This window comes from Zeugodacus cucurbitae, chromosome 4, assembly GCF_028554725.1.
Source record: "Zeugodacus cucurbitae isolate PBARC_wt_2022May chromosome 4, idZeuCucr1.2, whole genome shotgun sequence".
In the NCBI taxonomy this organism is placed as follows: domain Eukaryota; kingdom Metazoa; phylum Arthropoda; class Insecta; order Diptera; family Tephritidae; genus Zeugodacus; species Zeugodacus cucurbitae.
Window position 1 is genome coordinate 57,925,036 of NC_071669.1, and position 23,778 is coordinate 57,948,813.

Consider the following 23,778-nt stretch of genomic DNA (forward strand, 5'->3'; position numbering starts at 1 on the left):
TATTTTTGTTGACAATTATTCCATGAATTAATTAAATTATATGTAAATATTTCGTTGCAAAAGTTGTAATGAAAAGTTTTAAGTTCAAATAAATATTAATTTGTGTAAATATCAATATGTAGTAAAAATATTATTTTTTTTGATACATATTAAAATATTTTCGAATTTTAAATAAATTTTTAACATTTTTCAACAATTCGCACATTTGTTGTTGTTGTTATATATTTTGTTGCAATTTGTTTGTTTTGTTTTGTTGTTGTAGTCGATTGTTGGTGTTGAATTAGTTGGTTTTTATTTTTTGGAGAGCGTTGGACATTGGTAGAGTATAGAGGAGACCACAGGAAAAATAAACCGGCGTAAAGGAAAGAGATAAAAGAAAGAAGGAAAATATACAAAGAAATTAATTTTGACTTTACAATTGGTTTGAGCTTAGTTTTTTACAAATAGTGGAAAATCATATGACAAAATTTTCGTAAATTTTTTTTTTAATTATTTTTGTTGTAAATATCAGTGAAATGTTACCTCAATAAATGTCCGTCACGTCGACGTGATGTCTGCCATGGTGAGTCCTCGTAACGGTATGCTTTGCGCATCAATGGCGCACAGGAGCAGCTCAACTTGTTACCCATGGCGCAGCTGGCACAACCACCCTGACCACCAGCAGCTGTAATATAAAATGCCGTTATTATTATAATATTTTTTTTCGATTATTTTTTACGGAAATTCTATAGTAATATACAATAAGGAAGATAGTGCTCAGCTCAGTTAGGGTGTAACCCAATACTCGCAAATTATTTATTTTATTTAATTAACATAACCCACAATTTGACACATATATCAGGCATATAGTCCACTAGAATAACGAAAATCATTATATGTGACCTGGTCTACGAAAAGGGAGAACGTGCGAAAACGTTGGGATTTTATCACGTGAAAAAGCATCTCATCTTCCATCCGAATCAACTAAAAAGTGAAAATTGATTTTTTGACACCTAAGCCCCTTTTCCGTAGACCAGGTCACATATATAGTATATGGGGTCTGACATAGTTCTTAAACTGTTATGAACTGTTTTTGATAAAATATCTCACATATTAACCGATATATACGGTATAAAGCCCATCGAAAGTTTAGAAATCCTAAGGGGAGTAGTGACCCGATTTTATTAATTTTTGTCACTGAGACACATTATTAGCAAAAAAATTATTCTCTCTGAATTTCTATAAAATATCTGACAGATTAACCCATATTTTCGATAAAATTTTTTCATAAGCACTGAGGTCTTCATTTTCGATATCTAGGGCTCTTAAAATATATAGTCCGATTTCGAAAATGTTTGTGTTCTTGATTTATTCATATTCATGGGTTCTTGATTCATATATTTTAAAGAGAAGAATAATAAGCTATAGTATATAATTGTGTTATATGAGAAGTAGGCGTGGTTGTTAACCGATTTTGCCAACTTTCAGGACGCCAAGAAAATATTATGTACAAAATTTTGTGGAAATTGGTCTAGCAGTTCCTAAGATATGGTTTTTGAACCAAAAGTAAGTTAGGCCACGCTCAAGTCCCATTTACACATCATGAATTCAGCCCTTCCTTCCATCTTTTCTAAATTGGAGTACTTCTGCTATTTTTTTGTTAGTGAGTTAACGCACTTTAAGTAGTTTTAAATATAACTTTTACAAGGCGGGTGGGCGTGGTTATTATCCGATTTCAACCAGTTTCATGGTATATGATGGAGTACTAAAAGGAAATGTGCCAAATAAGAGTGCTTTATATAGCAGCTTTGATAGTTTGCAAGATTTCTAAAAAACATTCATTTGGGACCGGGACCACGCTCACTTTTCCGAAACAAAGTCGTCTTAATAGGCCCCTTCTATGGTCCTCTATGCTACACTTTATTTTTGTAGCTTCATTTATGGTTTAGATATAGCTCTTTATAGTTTTTCGGTTAACGACATTTTGTGGGCGTGGCAATGATTTGATTTCTATCATCTACAACACCAAACTTTTTATGACATTAAGTCTCATATATTTCCATGGCATTATTTTAATTTAAAATTAGTTTTTGTCAATTGAATTTTACCTACCTTTACCTGAGGCACCCCGATGTCACCACATTCCGCTTACATCTGCCTGGGAAAGCGCTTGACCGCGATTTAAGGACTGCGAACGTTGGTTGTGACGATGAGCGTGATAACGACTACCGCGCTGTAAAGAAGAAATGTTCACATTTAGTAAAAAATATTGATTTTGAAATTTTTTTGATCTTTCATAAAACAGGAGTTACGCCCATTTTGTTCAATAACGCCCACTTTTAGTTGATTTTATAATTAATTTAAAATATTGTCTTATATAATTTCATTATTCACTTTATGTATATAAATATATGACAATTATCGATATAACCAATACTACTTCTGCCTCTTCACACTAAACTTATCTCTAAGGTCCAGAAATATATAGAAATCGAAAAGGTCGAACCTTTATGTGTATGTTAATATAGTCTTATTATTTTTATTGTTTTATATCTGCCCATCTTGTCAACATAGTTTTTCAAGATTTTAAGGCTGGACGGATTCAACCTGTTTAAACCGTCTTTCTCCAGAATGGAATATGGTCATCTCCTATTGTTGAAATTGAACGATAAGAGTTCCAACGGTTCCACATAATGGTTACTGAAAAAGCTCTAAAGATGTAGAAGAATAAGATTCTGTAGAACATCTTCTATGCGGATTCAAGGCTTTATACAAGAACGGCATCTTTCGGTCGCGGTTTTTTTGATGATGTCTCGGAAGTTGCACAGATAAAACTTTTTGAATGAATTAATTTCATAAAGACCATTGAGTAGTCCCATGAGGACATGGTAGTTTGATGGGACTCCAGTCCCGGTGTTATCACAATGGGCCAATGGAATTTTGGTCTAAAGCCTAGAGCTAACTGTTTGAAAAATAATTATTTTTAGATGTACGAACGTTTCTGATTACAAGGATCACTAAGCCCTCCAGATAAAAAGCTTTCGAGCCTTCTTTACTTTACACTTTGACAACTTGAATTTCATTCTTTAAATTCTTCAGTACTTTTTTCAGTGCCTTTTTTTTAGTGTTTAGAAAATAATTTTAAAAGTACCCACCGCCTTTACAAATGAACTTAAAGAAAATTAATAGCGGACATTGCAAAAGTATTTGTAACTACTAGTGTACTCGTATAGAAAAGTAACGGAATTGAGGGAGATGCATTAAAAGTATAATAAAGAGAAAAAACGAGTTGAAAGTGCGCACTAGGAAATAGTTAATTTATATAACAATGAATGCTGCAGCATTTCTAACATTTCTGGTAACAATGAAAAATTACAACGACAACAAGAACGACGACGACATCGACGACAGGCACTTAAACTAACAAATGACAAACCTATTTACACGGGCTTCTTATGCTTGGAGGAAAGGACAGCGAGTTGGAATATAAAAAAAAGAACTTTCTGAGAAAAAACGGCGCTCACTACAGCCACATAATGGATAAGGAAAAATGGAACTGTTAAAGGATGAAAAATCATTGCGGCAATGCCGAGTGCACTGTTATATTTAAAATTAAACTTTTTTAAATTAATTCTAATGGAGTACTTGGTGTTGATATTTATTGAAAGGTACTTGAGTTATTGTAGTCGAATTCACTATAGCTAGATATAAGTATAATGAATCACTTTTCGGTCATGATTACAACCTGGTACCCTGGCCTCCACCGGACCCATTTAACTCAATGTTCAGTAAATTTAGAGAAAGCCTTAACATAACTATTTCGTTCCAATATTCGAACTAAATTATCCTAAAATTGGATTAAAAACGAATGACAAAGATCCCACCGTCTAAAGTCTAGTTTTCTCTCATTTTAGATACATGGATTGTCTATCTATATATTCTTGCCCTAATAACGAAAACAAATATTAGTCAATGCCGAAACTGATTTATTCGTGTTCTAAAATATATTTCAAAATAAATAATATGCTTTTTCTTTACTTCTTTCTGGTATTTTTCCTTACTGAATTAAATTATTTTTAGTTGTATTCAAAATAACCTTTGTATGGGAGGTGCGCGTGGATATAATCCGATTTCTTCCAGTTTTGAACTGCATAAGGCAGTTTCTAAAAGAAACGTCTATAGATAGTTTGGTTGATATATGTAGCTTAAGTAGTTTACGAGATATATACAAAAAACTTAATAGGAGGGGGGCCACGCCCATTTTCACCGAAAAACTTTCATCCAAATATGTCCTTTCCTAGTGCGATCCTTTGTAATTAATTTTGCTTTTAAAGCTTTATTTATGACTTGGTTATGGCACGCCAATTATCCAATTACCGTGGGATCAGCCACCTAAATATCGCATACAAGGTTCTATCGAGCGTACTGTGTGAAAGACTAAAGCCCACCATCAACAAACTGATTGAACCTTATCGGTGTGGCTTTAGACCTGGAAAATCGACAACTGACCAGATATTCACCATGCGGCAAATTTTGGAGAAGACCCGTGAAAAGAGGATCGACACACACCACCTTTTTGTCGATTTTAAAGCTGCTTTCGACAGCACGAAAAGGAGCTGCCTTATGCCGCGATGTCTGAATTTGGTATCCCCGCAAAACTAATACGGCTGAGTAAGTTGACGTTGACCAACCCCAAAAGCTCCGTCATGATTGGGAAGGACCTCTCCGAGCCGTTCGATACCAAACGAGGTTTCAGACAAGGTGACTCACTATCGTGCGGCTTCTTTAACCTGATGCTGGAAAAAATTATAAGAGCTGCAGAGCTAAACCGAGAAGGTACAATCTTCTACAAGAGTGTACACTTCCTGGCGTACGCCGATGATATTGATACCATCGGAAGCAACAACCGCGCCGTTTGTTCTGCTTTTTCCCGCATGGATAAGGAGGCGAAGCGAATGGGTCTGGAGGTGAATGAGGACAAGACGAAATATCTCCTGTCATCAAGCAAACAGTCGGCGCATTCGCGTCTTGGCACGTCACTGTTGACAGTCATAACTTCGAGGTCGTAGATAATTTCGTATACCTGGGAACCAGCATCAACAACACGAACAATGTCAGCCTCGAAATCCAGCGCAGAATAACTCTTGCCAACAGGTGCTACTTTGGACTGAGTAGGCAATTGAACAGTAAAGTCCTCTCTCGACGAACCAAAATCAAGCTCTACAAGTCGCTTATCATTCCCGTCCTGCTTTACGGTGCAGAAGCTTGGACGATGTCAACATCAGATGAGACGACACTAGGAGTTTTCGAGAGGAAAATTTTGCGCAATATTTATGGTCCTCAGAACATTGGCAATGGCGAATACCGCAGACGATGGAACGATGAGCTGTACGAGTTATACGACGACATTGACATAGTTCAGCGAATAAAAAGACAGCGGCTACGCTAGCTAGGTCATGTTGTCCGAATGGACGAAAACGCTCCAGCCCTGAAAGTGTTCGATGCAGTACCCGCCGGAGGAGGCCGAGGAAGGGGAAGGCCTCCACTCCGTTGGAGGGACCAGGTGGAGAGCGACCTGATTACACTTGGGATCTCCAACTGGCGCCGAACTGCGAAGGAGAGAGACTTGGTGCACAATCGTCGATTCGGCTATAACCGGCTAAACGGTTGCAACGCCAATCACATACATACATTATGGCACTTTATCTGTTTTCAATTTTCGCTATTTTGTGGGCGTGGCAGTAGACTGATTTCGCCCATTTTCGAAAGTAACCTTCATATGGTGGCAAGAAATATGTGTATCAAGCTTCATCAAGTTTTCTCAATTTTTACTCAAGTTTTCGCTTGCACAGCAAATCAAATCTACTCGGTTTCGGTATGTATAACTCCATACCTAACTCGATTAGTTTTAGGTGAACAAAACTATTATAGATACTAATAGATAAAAATATTAACGTCAGATGAAGCCTGTCAACTTCTCAACTGTCCGAGGCCAAAGTATAAAAAGAGCAACCTTCGTATTCTCCAGATTTTTTACTCTTTGGAGTACTTGAACTCTATATAATATTGCATTGGAATGAAAGGAAAAAACAACTCACATAATCCAAAAAGCTCATTCAAAGCATTAAAGAATTGTCAATACTCTGGAAATAAACTTCAGAAATTTTTTAAATTCAAAGAACAAACATCACGGTTTTCATACCAAAAACTATTGCTTGAGCAACATTTATTTCTTTTGAGTGGAAAGAGTTTACATTAAATATATTAAAAGCTCTCTTGGATATTAAAACTAAATCTAACATAAATAAAATCCCGTTAAGGTTTTCACATTCAATTAGCCAGCCACCACAAGTGTAATTGTCTTAATGCCAAAATTCAGCACTCAAAGTAATCTGTCGCAAAAGAAATTAGTTATCAGAGCAAAGACAATAACAAACTTTACAAAGTTTAAAAAAAAGCACACACACACATACTAACAGACAGACATGTGTGGTGCAAGCTCTCCAATACTAAATGCTTCGGATGAGCGTTAGTTGTGCACACACTTACCAACAACAATAAATTATTTTCTTTGTCTAATCTCTTGAACTTATGGTGGCAATTTATAACATTAGAAGGAAAGTTCCGAACGCGGCAACCACATTATTCTTACTTTGTCAGCTGAAACAAAGACGCCAACGGATAAGAATAGCATAATCACTGTGGCATGCAGAGAGAGAGAGAATGAGTGAAAAAGAGTGGTAAAGAGAGGGAAAGGGTATAGAGGGCGGCCGCATGCATTCAAGCAGATTATCGATTCTATTTTCAATGTTTTTGCAGCGTTTTATAAAAAGTTTATCCTAAGTGCAGTCAACGCTTCAACGGGTAGTAGTTGTGAAAACAATATCAACAGCAGCAGCAACTACAACAACAACAATAACAACAAACAATTAAACCGCAACTAAAGTGTCAACTTCAATCAAGTAGTTTCGAAAGCTTAACAGATGTGCACAAAAACAACATTACGCGACTTATTATATGAGGAACTAAAGGGCAATGAAGGGGAGAAAGATGCACGAGAAAGTCATCAAGACATTTATAAAATAAAGTGTTTTTTTTTTATACGAAGGAAAACCGCCACACGCATGAAAGCTTTTATATGGAAGCATTAGTAGAGCCCTAACCCCGGCTTTGCTAATATGTCCATTAGATAAGCGATATCTTTATTTTATTGCAGACAGTGAATTCAAATAAAATTTAAGATGGTCATTAGGGGAAATTCAGTGTTATAAGATCTAATTGCTCCAAGTTTCTTTTTATTTGTGTCTGATTACTTTAAATGGTTGTAGTGCTGAAGTTTGACTATAATCTTTTTTTAAATTCCAAAATAAATCGGAGATTACCCACAGTCTGTAGTGGACTGATGTAGATGTTCTTAAAAATATGCCCATAAATTCTTGAAATTTTCTCAAATTACGAATATATTACGGGAACCTCAGAAACTCTGTTCTCAAAGCAATGTAGAGTATATTTACCAATATGAATTTATACAATTTGTCTAAAATATATTAGCTAATTTACAAACATAGTTGAAGCCGATGTAGCGTCCTATAAATATTATTTAAAACAAGTAAGGAAAGGCTAAGTTCGGGTGCAACCGAACATTTTATACTCTCGCAATTTATTGAAGAAATTTAACCAATACATATATGCGGAATAAAGCTCACCGTATTTTTGAAAAACCTATAATTAGGTACATGGGAGCTAGAAGAAGATACTTTTGAAAAAGCTACAATGAGGTATATGGAAATGTTATGACCCGATTTTAATAATTTTTGGAACAGAGACACACTATTAGAAGAAAACAATTTCCTCTGAATTAAATTGAGATATCAGAGAGATTTACCCATATTTTCAGTTAAAATTTATTCTTAGGCGCTGAGTTCAACATGTTCGATATGTGGGGCCTTGAAAAGTTGTGGTCCGTTTTCGACGATTTTTTTCTCAAGTGAAGCCAGAGATGATATGCACTAATTGTGTAAAGTTTTATTCCGTTATCTTCATTGGTTCCTTATGTTTACATTATAAAGTCAAGGAATAAGATGGATTTCAAAATTGAGTTGAGGAAAGTAGTAGTGGTTGTGAACCGGTTTCGCCATTTTTTGTCCGTGTTATCAGGGTGTCAAGAAAATATTATATACCGAATTTCATTCGAATCGGTTCAGTAGTTCCTGAGATATGGTTTTTGACCCATAAGTGGGCGATGCCACGCCCATTTTCAATTTTGTAAAAAAATCTTCTTCCTCAATAATACCTACAGTCTTAGCTCTCTGAGAGTTAAATGCTAACTGACCAGCGAAAAAAAAATTACAAAACTGAGGGCTGAGTTAAGCGAGTAGCGGATAACGGGACCTCTTGTGTGTCCACCGGAAATTATACATTCATCTCGCTGTATTATAAACTGGCAGATGCTTGAAAGATCATGCCCACGTCTGCATTATTTCTGTACCCAGGCGAGTACAATGGGAGTACAGATGGGATTAGGTTTGACAACTTTTTTTAATTTTTTGTTATTGTTTTTTCTGAACCATCAACATCTCAAGAATATTGTGTTAAAGTTTTAGGTCATTCGGAGAAAAACTAACGAAGTTAGGTAACATAGGTTTGCGCGCCTTCCAACTACCTGCCTTGAGTGTAAAAAATTTTGAATCGATTTTCATAAATATGTCATTTTTAAAGTCGGTGACCAGCCTACAGATCGTTCGATCGTTTTGAAATTTTGAACAAATAATCTACATATATATAGCTCTCGAATGACGTCGTTTTTCCTTAGTTTTTAATTACTAACAAATTTACAATAACAAATAGGTCGATTTTTTCGTCTAAAATTGTCATTTTGGCTTAAAAATGGTACCAAAAATTGAAAAATGAAAAAAAACTCGACGTCAATTGAAAGATAAACTAATAAACTAAGGAAAGCCGCCTCATAAAATTTGTGATAGACTCAAAGCTCTTCGGCGATATATAACGGCCTCCTTTGCAATCCATATTTAGGAATCTTTTGGTAACACAATGGACCATCCATTTAGACACCTGATGCGAGGGTCAGTCTGTGAACCTGACCTAACCCAATAAATGAGCCCTCCAGTGATGCTGTAAGCTGGTCACCGCAACTTCTTTTCGAGGTGCCTGCAGAGATCGACGATAAATCCATTATTCTTCGCTATTTTTCGATAAAACTTTTTTTAAGTATCCTTCAAATGTTGTACTTTCATATAATAATAAGTAAAATAAACCTACAGAAATAATTTTTTCTAAAAAAATTCATGAAAAAAGGTATTTTTTCGACGAAACAAACCTTCCCCCCCTTAAACATATATTTCTAATACGAGTATAGCTTCAAATTAGGGTTCATTAATGTCATTTTGGTTCTGTCTATGTAGAAATTTTGCCATAGAAATGATCTTTTCGAGGAATAAGTGTATAATTGACATTTTGAAACAATTGAGCTATTCCAATGAACTACAACCTATTCCAAACACAACTTTATTTGAATTATTCTTGTTGGAACTTATTATTGTATTAGCCTTTTTGACCTCAGCTCTCTACGTCTCACTTTCAATCTTTAGAAACGGACGTCAGCCATGGATATGTTATCAAAATAACTAAAACACATTCTCGATTCATAATTGGGTATGAGTACCCATTAAGTTTACAAAAAAAAAAAATCTAGTTAATGAAAAAAATCTATCTATGCAATTGCAATAAAAATATTTAGAAACTCGAAAATGAAAACAATTTGTGCCACAAGCCATAAAATAGCAATTTAATTGAATTCAATTTATTTTTTTATTAATATACTTGACATTCAATTTCATTCTATTGACAATAAAAATATGTTTTATTAACAAGAGAAGCTCCCCAGCGTATAATTAGCTAACTTTGAGTACTTCTATAAGATTTATTACAAATTGCAAAAATATTATATTACACTGGACACTCATTTCTAGTTTTTGAAAATTAGAAAACAAAATTGTATAGCTAAAAGCTGAGTTGGACACTTTATGTAACGAGTTTGAAAGCTATTTTAATGAAAATAAAATCGATAAATATATAATTTGGCAAGTCATTACAGACGCACGTGCGTTAGAGCAAACAGCGAACCGACACACAGACACGCAAGTATAACAACAAACGTAGAATTAAAATCAATATTCGGCTATACAGAGGTGTTTTTGTATGTATCTGTGTGTGTGTGTACACATTTTATGCGTACTTCATTGAATTCTGAGAAGAAAAAAATCATAATAACCGCAAAATCTAATAAAATGCGGCGCGACAAATGTCCTACCCCAGTCCAAAGTCCAAATGCAACAAAAACACAGAGATTTACATACAAATAAACATTCAAATATGTATGTGTGTGTGTGTGTTTGCACCCCAAAACGTCCGCAGATGGAAATATGGAAAATTCGCCGCATGTTACGTAGACGTCAATAAAAACGAATAAGCACGAAAATGGAAATGAAAATGAAAATTCTCTCCACTGTATTTTTCTCGAAATTCTACACGCACACAAACACACACACGCACGAAGAAACATGTGTATGAAAGCGTTGTACTACAAACACACGAAAGGATGCCACCCTTTGTTGGCTATTTTTAGCAACGCAGCGAAGTCGACGCTAACGCTGAGCGCTACGGGCGTGTGAAAAGCAACAGTGGCCGCTGGAGCAAATATGAAAAAACTGAAACGCAATAAACGCATGTTGCTACAGCGGCAGGGATGCAGGGTTGTCAAAGGATATAACAGCGCTTCTTCGGAGATGCAACTACCGAGTCTTTTTATTTACATATAATCAAAATATGTGTGTATTTAATGTAAATAAAATTTATTTCTGGAGACATACAATAAAAAAATAGAAAATATTTAAGTTAGGTTAGGTTACTTCAAGCAAATATCATTTCTCACTTCTGCTCTGAGCAATAATTTATTGGCCTTTAATCAGGTAAAAGTTTGCTGATTGACATTATTTGAATGCTAGAAAATGCGAAAATATCGCCCGAAACACCAAGATTTTAAAAATCGGAGTTATGTCTCTACAAAGTGTTCCACACTGAAACTCTGCTCTGCACTTCCGGGTTTCCGGAACCGGAAATTAGTAAACCGCAACCGGATGTGGCGCAACAGGAAATTTTGTTTCCGTAACCTGATGTGGGAGTACCCGCAAATGTGGCAACCGGATATGGGATATCCGGAACCGGATATGGAGTAATCGGATGTGATGTTGCCAGAACCGGAAAAGATGTTACAGGAACCGGATATGGAGTAACTGGATATGATGTGGTCTCATTTTTCATCTGGGTCATCAGTATTTCTAAATAGTAGTGAATGTATGTAATTGGCGTTGAACCTTTTAGCCGGTTATAGCCGAATCGATGAGAGTGCGACACTTCTCGCTTTCCTTCGCTGTTCGGCGCCAGTTGGAGATTCCAAGTGTAACCAGGTCGCTCTCCACCTGGTCCCTCCAACGGAGTGGAGGCCTTCCCCTTCCTCGGCTTCCTCCGGCGGGTACTGCATCGAACACTTTCAAAGCTGGAGTGTTTTCGTCCATTCGGACAACATGATCTAGCCAGTGTAGCCGCTGTCTTTTTATTCGCTGGACTATGTCAATGTCGTCGTATAACTCGTACAGCTCATCGTTCCATCGTCTGCGGTTCTGTTCTGAGGACCATATTTCCTGCGTAAATTTTTCCTCTCGAAAACTCCTAGTGTCGTCTCATCTGATGTTGACATCGTCCAAGCTTCTGTACCATAAAGCAGGACGGGAATGATAAGCGACTTGTAGAGTTTGATTTTGGATCGTCGAGAGAGGACTTTACTTTACTTGCTTACTCAGTCCAAAGTAGCACCTGTTGGCAAGAGTGATAGTATTATGTACCGAATTTCATTGAAATAGGTCGAGTAGTTTTGGAGATATGGTTTTTGACCCATAAGTGGGCGATGAGACGCCCATTTACCTTTTTTTTTTTAATCTGAGTGATGACGTTTTCCGTTAGTGATCACCCATGTTCCTATTTTACCTGACTGGGAACGAGCCGGGGCTCCGTTGTGCTCTGGCTTTCAAGCGCTGGATCAGTAGACCTCTAGCGAGTTCGGTAACAGATAGATAACAACCGCTCGCTTGTGAGATCGAGTTCAGCTAACCTACTTGCACTTAAGGAAATACACCTTGCTGCAATAGTGGGAGTACTCATGGGACACTGTGCAAGAGTCGTACATGTCATGAGGTTAGGAATTCTGACGGACACAAACTGCCATAGTTGAATGGAGGAAGGCGAGGTGGAAACTTCAAGTCATGTCGTGCGCTACTGTTCGGCGTCCGCAAGACTAAGGTTGAAACATCCCGGTAGCTATATGTATCTTTGGCGAATCAAATGAATTGGCTGGAATAGACATTAGCCGCCTCATAAAATTTATGATAGACTCAAAGCTCTTCGGCGATCTATAACGGCCTCCTTTGCAATCCATATTTAGGAATCTTTTGGTATCACAATGGTCCATTTAGACACTTTCGAGACACCTGACGCGAGGGTCAGTCTGTGGACCTGTCCTATGTAGCGTTTCAATTGTTTATTCGCTTTACGCCACAAACTTGAGACATACCTATATTTGTATGGAGATCTTTTTTTGTAAAAAACTAATGGGAATACGGATTGTTATACATATCACCGATACTAATCATTCATGTAGACAAAATAAAATAATACCTAAGATTCCCATAAAGTCTTTAATAGTTATAAGAGATAGATAATGCATATAAATCGGTACCGGTACGAACACCTATGTTGTAATAACTAAATTACATAAACAGCAAATAGTTGCTAATTTATTAAGACACGTTTTGTGGCTTGTGTTTCATGCTGTCTATGGTTTTTTGTCTTCGCAGACTATGCAAACTCTGCTTTCTTTTGTGTCTAATCAGCAGACCATGGCAAGTGAGTAAATAAACTCTGCATACTGTAGGTATGTATGTATGTATGTATGTGGTATAGAGTTATGAACTCTCGCTGGTGGTCAGTTGCAGAAGATATTGGATATGTTAAAGAAAAAGACACACACCAAACTAAAATGTGCATAAACATGAATATTTTAAGAAATCAGATAGCTAATAACATAAGCTTATATTTCAAAAATGATCAATGTATTTTCTGTTCAAAATTCGCATTTTCAAATAAATTTTTTTCTAGGGAAAAATAAATAAACACATTCATATAAATCCCTATGCTGACAGAAATAGTTTAGGGCACCCTAACTAAGGTGCAAACATAGCATTTACACACAAACATATGTGTAAGTAAATACAAAATTTATTAGCAGCATTTTATTTTCCATGAACAATTCTCAATATTCTGGCTACTTGGTGATTTCTAATTTCTAATAATAATTTATACGACTGACATGAAATCTAGACACGCCGGTCCAAAGAGCTATTTATGTAGCCCAATAGCCCGGTGGCATCTGTGTGCCGGGAAACATGTGAGTAAACAAAAAAGTTTATGGTCACAAACAAAAACAAAAGCAACAAAATGTGGTAGACTTTGCTAATGCGTAGCATAAATTGATGGATTTGGGTGAACGACGAAAAATATTTCGTTTATATGGGATTTTCCACAAGACTGAGGTAATTATGAAATGCTAAGATTACAAAAAAAAAAAAAAATATTGACTTATTTTAAACAAATTTACATACGATATTCGAACGATATGAAATCGCTGCTTAACAATTTTTATTAATTTCTAATGGAAAAATTACAATTTTATTTTTATAAATAAAAAAAATGTGCCTACACGTGCTGGGATTAAATGGCTTAAAATTTGTTTTGCTTACGTCTAACGGGTTATTCTGGTATTGCCACTTATCAGTAATGGAATTTTCTAAATTTGATACTCATAATATATACCCTTGTATTCATCAGCTCAATCGTAAAAAATTGGAAGTAAAGCTCCAAAAATTCCTTGACCATAGTCAGCTGTTATATGATCATGGGTAAGTCCAGAAATATCAGTATGACTTACACAAAGTCAAAGTACACGTATGCAGTAGCTTATATTCTTTAATTAAAGAATTTAGAATAGTTTATTATAAAGCTAAGGGTTTGCCATTATGTTTTAAAATGATTTCGGGCAATTGACCACCGCGGCAGGCTCGAATGAATTCTAGTCGAGATACCTAATTTTCGACCGATTTTTCAGCTATTGGGACCGTATAGAAGCAATAAACGTTGTTCTGGAGTTATTCTGTTCATTATGAAATGGCAAATCAAACTGAGTTTAAATCAAGAAAGATCTGTCAAAAAGACTAACTCCGCAAAAAGAAACCACACATTTTATTCAAAAAATAAATAATCACATCTTTACTAACTAGTAGATCATTGAGATCCGTCTCTTATTTCCGGTATGTAACAACACTTTTAAGCTAACTCTGATAGACTGCAGAAAGATTTTATGATTTCTTTTGCGATCAACGAAACAGGAGTCGAACTCAGGTCCTCTAACAAAGTGTTATAACACTTGAAACTGCAAGAACTTTGCGGCTGAGACACAATTTTCCTTAAGTAAAAATTTAAAATGAAATGCCAACTTAAAGGCAACTGCATGGGATGTCGGAGCTTTTCAAATTCAGATGTTATTATTTTAATTATTTCTCAATTATTATTTCTCATTAATTAACTCAATTATCAATTTTCATTTCATTCAAATACTCACAGAAGCACTCAAATAAATTGGCAGCTGATATGGACGATGGCCAATGTTAATACACTTGATAACCACAAATTAAAAAAAAAATGAATTTCGTTTTCAAATATTAAAAAAATATTATACACAACTTTTTACAACACACAAATACCAAATAAATATAAATTGCTTCACTTCAGACAAAAAAAAAATGCACTTCACACTCGAACACTTTTGATGGATGAAAATGAAAAAAAAAACAACAAAAATTGGCAATTTCGCACTTGTTGCACCCAGACGCTAATTTTTTATTTGCACTATATTTATTTTTAATATTTTTTCGTACGTAACACTTTGCCAACGAATCATATGCAACGCTTTCACAAATCACAAATGCGATGAAATCACTTTTGAATCAAAGCCCACATTATGCGTCTCAACCGAAAATAAACATCAATTATGCTGTGACAAAAAAACGAATGCAACAAAAACAACAGCGACACACAGCGTGAATTATGCGATAACGTCAGCTGTTTGTGGCGACAAACCGTATAACCGCTAAACCGTTGAAATACGCAAGACACGCGACGTGCAACTGATGCTGCCACAGCAACTGGGTTGGCGATGGAATGATACCGGCCGGCCCACACGAGAACGCTGTGAGCGCGAGTACGAGTATGCAAATGACTAGAACTGTTGTGTGGTCGTCGTGTCGACGACAACCTCTTAATGATAATGCTGCGCTGCTGTGGCCCTCACAGATGCAAGGTGTTCGTTCAATGCGCGCCGCACCGTACTATAACTGAGCTAGCGCCCACACCTGCACAGCGTTGCGCTCTCGCTCAGCACTTCGCGTCGCTGTTGGAGTACTCAATGCGCATAGTCAAGTGGTTGTTTAGCGTAACAATCACTTTGTTTTTTAAATGATCACTCAAGATCACTGCGCGCTCTCTGGCGCCGTTGCTCTCTGCATTTAAGTTTTTAGCTTTTATGCTTGCGATAAAAAGTAATTAAAATAGTCTGCGCGTCGCGTATTTGGTTTAATATTTTCGTCTTGTGTATTGCATTTGTAGTACCGTTAATATTTATTTAGGGTCTTCTGACTGCACTCATGGCATTGCAGTCGCCCAGTCTGCCCACGCTTCTTTTTCCGTTATTTTTAACATATTCTCAGCGGCATTTTATTGTTGTTTGCTTGAAGTGCTTTTTTATGGCACTCAGGAAATGGGGAAATAATTGAATAGAGGAGCGGAAGAGAGAATTAAATTTCAAAAAATATTAATTTATAATTTTTTCTTTTTTATGAGTGATAATTGGCAGCAAAAAAATTTTTTTGTTTGTTAAAATCTTAATTCATTTTTTAAATAACCTTAGTAACCCAGTAGGAAATATATGATACTTAATTTCAATACCAAGGTTTATTATAATTAAGGTACTTAATTGAAGATCATTCAATCTTCATTTTTTTATTATATTCCGCACGGTTCTTTTGTTTCAAAAATGTTCACATTTCAAAAACTGAAAAAAATTTATGAATATTGTAAGCACATAACTATAATAACGCGTTTTTCAAAAGGGACACTACAAAAGTAGATCGATAGGGACAGCAAACGACATCATATTTCCCCCGCTTTTTTGACATTTCTCTGCAGTAAGGTTTGCCATTTCATCATGAAAAGATATGCGATCCAACAACGAGTCGAAATTACAAATTTACTACCGAAGTTCGGTAGTCAGTGGCCTCGACCTTAAGAGCGCTACGTCCAATTTATTGTCGGCACATTTTTGGTTGAATGGCTTCGTCAATAAGTTAGATATACGTTATTGGTCAGACAGCAATCCACACGTACTTCATAAGTCACCATTGAATTACAAAAAAAATACGGTTTGGTGCGGTTTATGGGCTGGCGGCGTCATTGGGCCGTACTTCTTCCGTGATGATCAAGACCGGCATGCTACTGTGAATGGAAATCGCCTCCGCTCAATGATAACCGAATATTGTTGGCTCGAATTGCATGATATCGTCTGTGGTTCCAACAGGACGGCGCCACAAGTCACACAGCGAATGTCACAATCGATTTATGATTTATTGAAAACCAAGTTTGGTGAACGTGTTATCTCACGAAATGTCTCAGTAAATTGGACGTCTCGATCGTGTGATTTTACGCCGTTGGACTATTTCCTGTGGGACTAAGGGTTCAGCGTCCGAACTTCTGAAAGCGTGCCCAAGTGGCCATGCAAAATAAATCGAGTTCCATACATAATGGCATCAAAGGTACTTTCACAGGAATAAAGAATTTCATTGATATCGCAAGCCGTTTTTCTTTAAGTTAAAAACACTTTTGTAGCGCTCTTATTGAAACCACCTTTATATTCCACAAATTAACCCTTTAGATCGCTTTTTATAATATGAAAACACTAGAAATAAAAACTCTACATACTGATACAATTTTCCGTCATATGGATGGTAGATATAGATAGGGGGGCCGAAGACTACTTGCGAGTATTATGTATTCTGAATGATGGATGTCTACAAAAGCGTTGTGAATTGTGTTACGAAATTTTCTAAAATCAACATATTAAATTGAATTTTAATTTGAACAGTCAATAAAGATTACGTAAGATAGATTGGCAATTCCATAAAATCATGTAATGATATTAACAGCTCTTTGTGCGTTCTATAAAAGCTTATAATGCTTCGTAATGGAAGTCAATGTTCTTCTAACATTATTAAATCGATTTATTTCGATAACAGATAATTTTCCCAGACGGCAAAAGGAAATGCCACAAAATAACATTTACTTGCTTATCCCAAAGCGGCCAGATGAATTCGACAATACAAGGTAATGTACGTCCGTTTCACCCATAATAGCATGGGGAAATGACGGAGTCCCGTTATCCTATAGGGGTTTACTAGTGGTCAGGTGTCAAGCGCTGCTGAGCTGGACAAGCGCTGGTCAGTCACTAACACTTGCGCAGTCGCGAGATCTATCAGGCCGTAGGTGGATCGCAAGAGGTCTACGGAGATCTTCGGCATTGGCAAAGTTAATCTCTCCTTAGTCGTAAGGGTCCCATCGGGATTCACGATGTTAGCTTAAAAACTTGAATGCCGTAGAAATTGCCTTAAAAAACTAAGTGGAATCATCTCTTCACTTTCTTCTGAAATATCCCGCCTTTGCGAGATCAAGACAAAGATTTCTCGGTTCTCACTTTTTTGAACAACCGCGCGAACTCGCTGATACAGAAATCTCTGTCAGGGGCTGATCCTGTCTTCACATATAACTGTCTCTCACAGTTTAAGTATGTTTCCCTCTGGAGAACAGCCATACAACACAACTCAACCTTTAATTTTGTAATCAAAGTTTAGGAAACCTTGTCGATAGGAGATATCTCCTGCAACATCTCTTTTGGAACGTAAAGAAATTTGCTGTTTTTTCACAGAAATTGTTCCAGAAACCAATAGAGCTTAGCTTGAATAATAATGCTCTGAATTGTTAAGGATGAAATCGAAGTACCCAAAGATTTCAGACAATTTCTTGAGACTAATAGCAATAATTGAACCTTAATCTTACCAAAATATTAGCAGATCTCTTACCGTCTATGAATATTTGATAACTTTGACATTTACTAATCAATTGAGTTGGTTTCAATTCAATACATCGCTAAAAGTCTTACTTAAGGAAATCAAGATCAACTCGACTTTATTCAGTTAGGGTCTTCGAATTACAAATAAAGAAGTAAATAAACTATTTGATTTAATATTCATATCAATTCCTTCATAATCATAATTAAATCATTGGTCACTTGTCGCGTTTGACATAAAGACTATATCCGACAAAAAAAGTTGTAAACTTTTTGTACAATTTTACAGTTATAAATTTGACAACCGTTGACTCACGGACGTCAACGAATTTCTTCGAAAAATGTGCTATGAAATCTTAAGGTAAAGCAACAGAAGACGACTTAAGCTACAACCGTGATGGCAGCCATCTTTAATTACAAGACAACGAGCCGAATCTAGCGACGGCGAACAGTCGACGTTACAACAATAGCAACAATTACAAGCAGCAAGTGGAAGAAAAGTGAAAAATTACACAACTAACTGCAGCAGGATACGAGGCCAAGGCAGGATACAGCGAACGAACAAACGAACGAACAACGCACGTGTGCGACGAGAGGATAACCACTTATGAGTCTGGCCATAAAAGCGGTGGTATGGCGGCAGCAAAGTGCGGTAGTAAAATGTCAGTTTAATGTCACGAACTGCCAACTTGAAGCGGAGCAAAAGCGGCACTTGAACGAGTAACGTGAGGAGGAGAGATGTGGTGTGAAGTGGAGAGGAGCGCTGGCAACTTAATGCCAACATGTAAAGGCGGCCAAACTAGCAGCGGAACAAGGGAATAACCTTGCGCCGCTGGCAAAAAGTCGACAAGGCTAGCGTGAGTTGAGAGAGTATGAGCGACTTTAGAGGTATGTGTACATACAGGAGAACTAGTAAATTGCGGCGCAGTTAAATGCTGAAGTGCAAAAAGCTCCAAACCGAAAGTGGATATGATGACTGGAGCGTGGCATGGCCATCAATGCAACGGCCAACGAGCAACGGGTAAGCCAAGCCAGCGCTTTCAGTATGAGAGGCAGCTGTGAAATGGAGTGAAGTAGATTGTGTCATGAATAAAATATAATTTCATAGAGTGAGTGCGCATTTTATGCCGCTGCCGCTGCCACCGCTGCCATTGCCATTCTTCGTGTGACACATCAAGCGAAAGGAAGTTGATAAGCAACTCACACACACACATGCATATATATGAAGGAACTCAGTGAGAGCTTGTGTTGATGTGGCAGCTCAGGGCTGCTGCTGCTGTCAAATGAGCTGGTGAATTGAGACCTGAAAGCTGACAAAATGCGCTACAGGCGATGATGAACAACATCACGCCTCAATGCGATGCAAACACACACACACACACACACACACATACATATCAAATTGAAAGCTCGAGTGGTGGAAAAAGGCCAAGCAATTTGTCTTAAGTGCCAATTTTTGATCCAGCTTCGCTTCAAGTACAACAACAGCAATAACGGCGATAAGTGAAAGTATGCAATAAATGTGTAAGTACGTGCCTATATACTCAACTCCAAGATCCATCTATATATAATAGATGAATGTGTATATGTGTGTGTGTTTGTCGCTGGTAAAAGGGTTGCTGCTTGCTTCAAAACCATTTGTTTGCTTTATTGGCGTTAATTTTTTGGTGCGTGGGCGAAGGTCTCGTTATCCTATAGAGTTGCAGGAATGTAGTGGCGTGCGTGTATGTGCACCGTTATGTACTTAAGTATGCATAAATATGTGTGCTTAAAAAAACTTAATATAAATGCTAGAACTCAAGTTTATTGCTGCAAGCCAACGAGATGAAGTTTAAATATTCACAGTGTGCATATAGGCTCACAGGAGTATGTGGGGCAAATTTAAGTAAATGCGCCAGTATCGATCTGAAGTTAATAAATCAAAAAAACTATATTTGACATATAAAAGACATAATATATGGACCAACTATGAAAAGTAAAGACACTACAACTACAAACACAACTTGAAATTTCGTGAAAATATTGAAAATAAGCGACAAAAATTCAATTTTTCTTCCATGAATAGAACTAGTGCTATTATCAATAAGTTGAACTCATCCTTCCGTCTTTATAATTTGCTATATGAGAAGAAAAAAACACAAATGGATCACATAAAATAAAATATTGTGAACAAAACTCTAATCGATAGATGGCGCTAGTGTCAAAATATTTATAAATCACATTTTTACCGTCCTTGGTAGGTTGAGAGCTGATGTTGGAGTCGAAATATTCTATAAATAGTAATTATTATCCAATTTAAATAAAATTTAACGGATAGGTGTCGCTGGTATCGAAATGTTTGTAAAAAATATTGTTTATGGAAAAAAGAAATTCGATCAAGAATAATATATCCTAGATGGTGCTCTTATAGAACATTTGAAATAAAATATTCGATCCATAAATATAATAGCTAGGTACCGCTGATGTCAAAATATTTTTTTCTATTGATCGTATTTGTCCTCCAATTTATAGTATATGTGCATCTCGAATGAACGAAAGTGCTCTAGATCTGAAAGTGTTCGATGCGGTACGCGCTAGTAGAAGCCGAGGAAGATGAAGACCCCTACTCCGCTGGAAGAACTATGGGGAGAAGGACCTAGCTTCACTTGGTATTACCAATTGGCGCCAAACTGCCAAAAAGAGAAATGAGTTCCGCGCTGTTGTGGACTCGCCAGTGAAGAAGAAGAAGAAGCATCTCATATTTATCATTTGAGGGAAAAATACATCATCTAGATGCGGCTGAAATCAATTTAATTATAGAAATCGTTTACAGCATCCAATTTATTTAATGTTCATGAAATTAAATAGTGGAACAAGAAAATATATTCGAACTATAAACCTAACCGCTAAGTAGAGCTGTTGTCAATACATATTTGATATCGTATTTATCATAAAATCTTTTTATTTTCATCTCATATAAATAATTGAAATTAAATTGCAATCCAGATGTCGCTGAATATCTAGAAACCTCATTTTCCATAGACTCTTTTTAATAGTTGGATCTCATATTGATCATAATAAAAGACAAATGACAAAGCGACAAAATATTTAACAAATAATTAGGATACTTTATTTAACTACTATTAAACTTTAACAACCTGTTCCTGATGAATATAACCTAATATCGATCACTTGGTACATCTTAAAATAGTCGGAGAAATAAATATAATGTCATAACATAAAAATGTCTAGACAAGTGGTATCATATTCCTTTTATCTATTCGGCTGTCTGTGAAATGAAATTTGGGTAAAAAACGTAAAGAAGCTTGATAGAAAGTTAAAAAATGTTAACATTAAAATGATCTCCGCCTCTTCGGCTGACTCCATATGGTGTAATATGCCAGATCTTACACTTTTTAGGAACCTTCAACTCTCCATACTTAAATTGTTTTCATACCATCGGTTGACTTTTATCGTATCGTATATCGGCTGGTGTATGAGATATTATAAGGACAGAATGTTTCATGAATTATAATGTGATAAAGTAAGAAAACCCTAGTGAAATCAGAACGCTAAAGATGATTTTGATGATTGAATCAGCACTAGAATAGAGCGCATTTGAGAGACTTTTCATGAACGACAAGTCCTTTTTTTTCGATAAAATAGAAGGAACGGTTAGCACAATTCATGGGATTAAAATTGAAATTGACCCAATCTTTCCATATACCATAGCTTCGACGTTTTTAAACGAGCTGCTAAGACTAAAGATCTTCCAATATTTTCAATATAAGCTAACGATACTGGAACATTATATAGTTCGGCTAAGCATTTTATTTAGAGCCAAATCTTTTTATTTCTTGAAACAAATTCACTTTTTGGGTCTCTTAGACCATTTATAACTATACCGTTCTGGAACTGACAGATTTTGTTCAAACTCTGCGTGGGGCTTTACTTTATCAAGTCACAAAATAAACAATAAGAATAAAAAACTTGACTTATAATGAAAATAGTACGCAGGGGTAAATTTTCTAGTTGAACATTCGAGCATAGAATATTTGACGATCTAAGTAATTATGGTAATCCGGAGATTTATAGAATTATTATTGTTCAAATTAGAGATCTTTCATTTAGTACATGGAAAATTCTTACTCAGTTAGTATTTGAGATACTTTTAAGCTATGATTTCTAACCTGGGTATATTTGAAAGACGGATTCGCCGATAACTTTGCCTGATTCGTTAATGAAGAAAATACAGTGGAACTTCCATAACTTGAACTTCTATAACTCGAACTCTTGAATTGGCAAAAGAAGTCAAATTTCATACAAATATCCTTCCATAAATCGAAATTTTCGACCAGGGCATAATACAAAATTTAAAATTTTACTATCAAGGAACCTCTATATCATATAGGGGCAAACAAAAAATATAATATTACACTTATGGATTGTATATATCGTGTAACAAAGACAAGGGATACAGATGTCAAGAGCCAAACAATAGCAAAGTGTAACGAACAAAATTACAGAATATACGTATGTATGTTTATAAAACTGTATGCGAAGTAAATAAATAAAGCTGTGTATAAATCAATATTTTATAGCCTTTTGAAAAATGTTATGCTTTAATGCAAATTCTATAACTCGAAGTTTTTTTGTGGACTATGGTGATTCGAGTTAGAGAAGTTCCACTGTATATCCTTAAACAAACATATAAAAATATTTAGTTATGAAGCTTCCATCCATTTAACCAATTCCTAAACTTCTTCACTCTCCCGCTCTTCGCAAATATTCATTTGATTAAATTTGCTATAACTTATAAGGTTTATCCCAAGCACTAATACTACTAATAAGGTCACAAAAGGATCAACTGTATATACAGAACTATATATTGAGGACAGGTAAATAAGAGTGCAAAGTTTAATTAAATGAAAAATATGAAAATGAAATAAAGTTCAAAAGCTTTCCCACACAGCTACAAACCAACAAACGTGCGAAGGCATGAGTAACTGCATTTGCAGCGTTTAATTTTAAATCTCACAACCCAATCTGCTGTGCGCGCATAGTAAATCTCAATTCAACCACAAAATGTTTTACAAATGAAATGCAATTTTTTTATAACCTCAACGCGAATGGATATACGAGTGTATATGTATATAGGACTGCATGGAGAGTCTGTGTGGGCTGGCTGTTCTTCGTTCGGTGTACTTTGACCCAGTTTCGTTCATTTTAAATCTTTTGCCTTTGTGCACTTCACTTTTTATGTGAACTTTTTTTCTCTGCTGAAAGCTACTAGCGCTCATGCCATGCTGTTTGGCGGGAGTAGGAGCCAGCTGTAAACCGCTAAAGCCACAAAAGGTACGAATCGGAAAAGGAATATCAACTTTAGCTATATACAAGTGTGTGTGTGTGTGTGTTTGAGAAGCTGCAAAACTTTTATTGCTATAATTGTGTCGAAATGATTGCACTACATTCGGAAGGAAGGCGCACATTATTCAGGGAATGCTGCCCCTATACAATTC

General features: G+C 36.1%; 1 protein-coding gene across 3 annotated transcripts in view; it reads right to left on the reverse strand.

Moving 5' to 3' along the window:
• Nucleotides 1-23,778, reverse strand: part of LOC114805317 (protein still life, isoform SIF type 1) — a 116,004-nt gene that overhangs the window by 62,273 nt on the left and 29,953 nt on the right. For 2 of the 3 annotated variants that reach the window (XM_054228998.1, XM_029046010.2), the window contains exons 3-4: nucleotides 2,092-2,212; nucleotides 523-664 (exon numbers count right to left, since the gene is read on the reverse strand). In XM_054228998.1, coding sequence (XP_054084973.1) covers nucleotides 523-629 — 107 coding nt within the window. In that variant the 5' untranslated portion in view covers nucleotides 630-664; nucleotides 2,092-2,212. Of the gene's footprint in view, nucleotides 1-522; nucleotides 665-2,091; nucleotides 2,213-23,778 lie in introns of those variants that run through there. The other variant, XM_029046011.2, reaches the window with a different exon arrangement.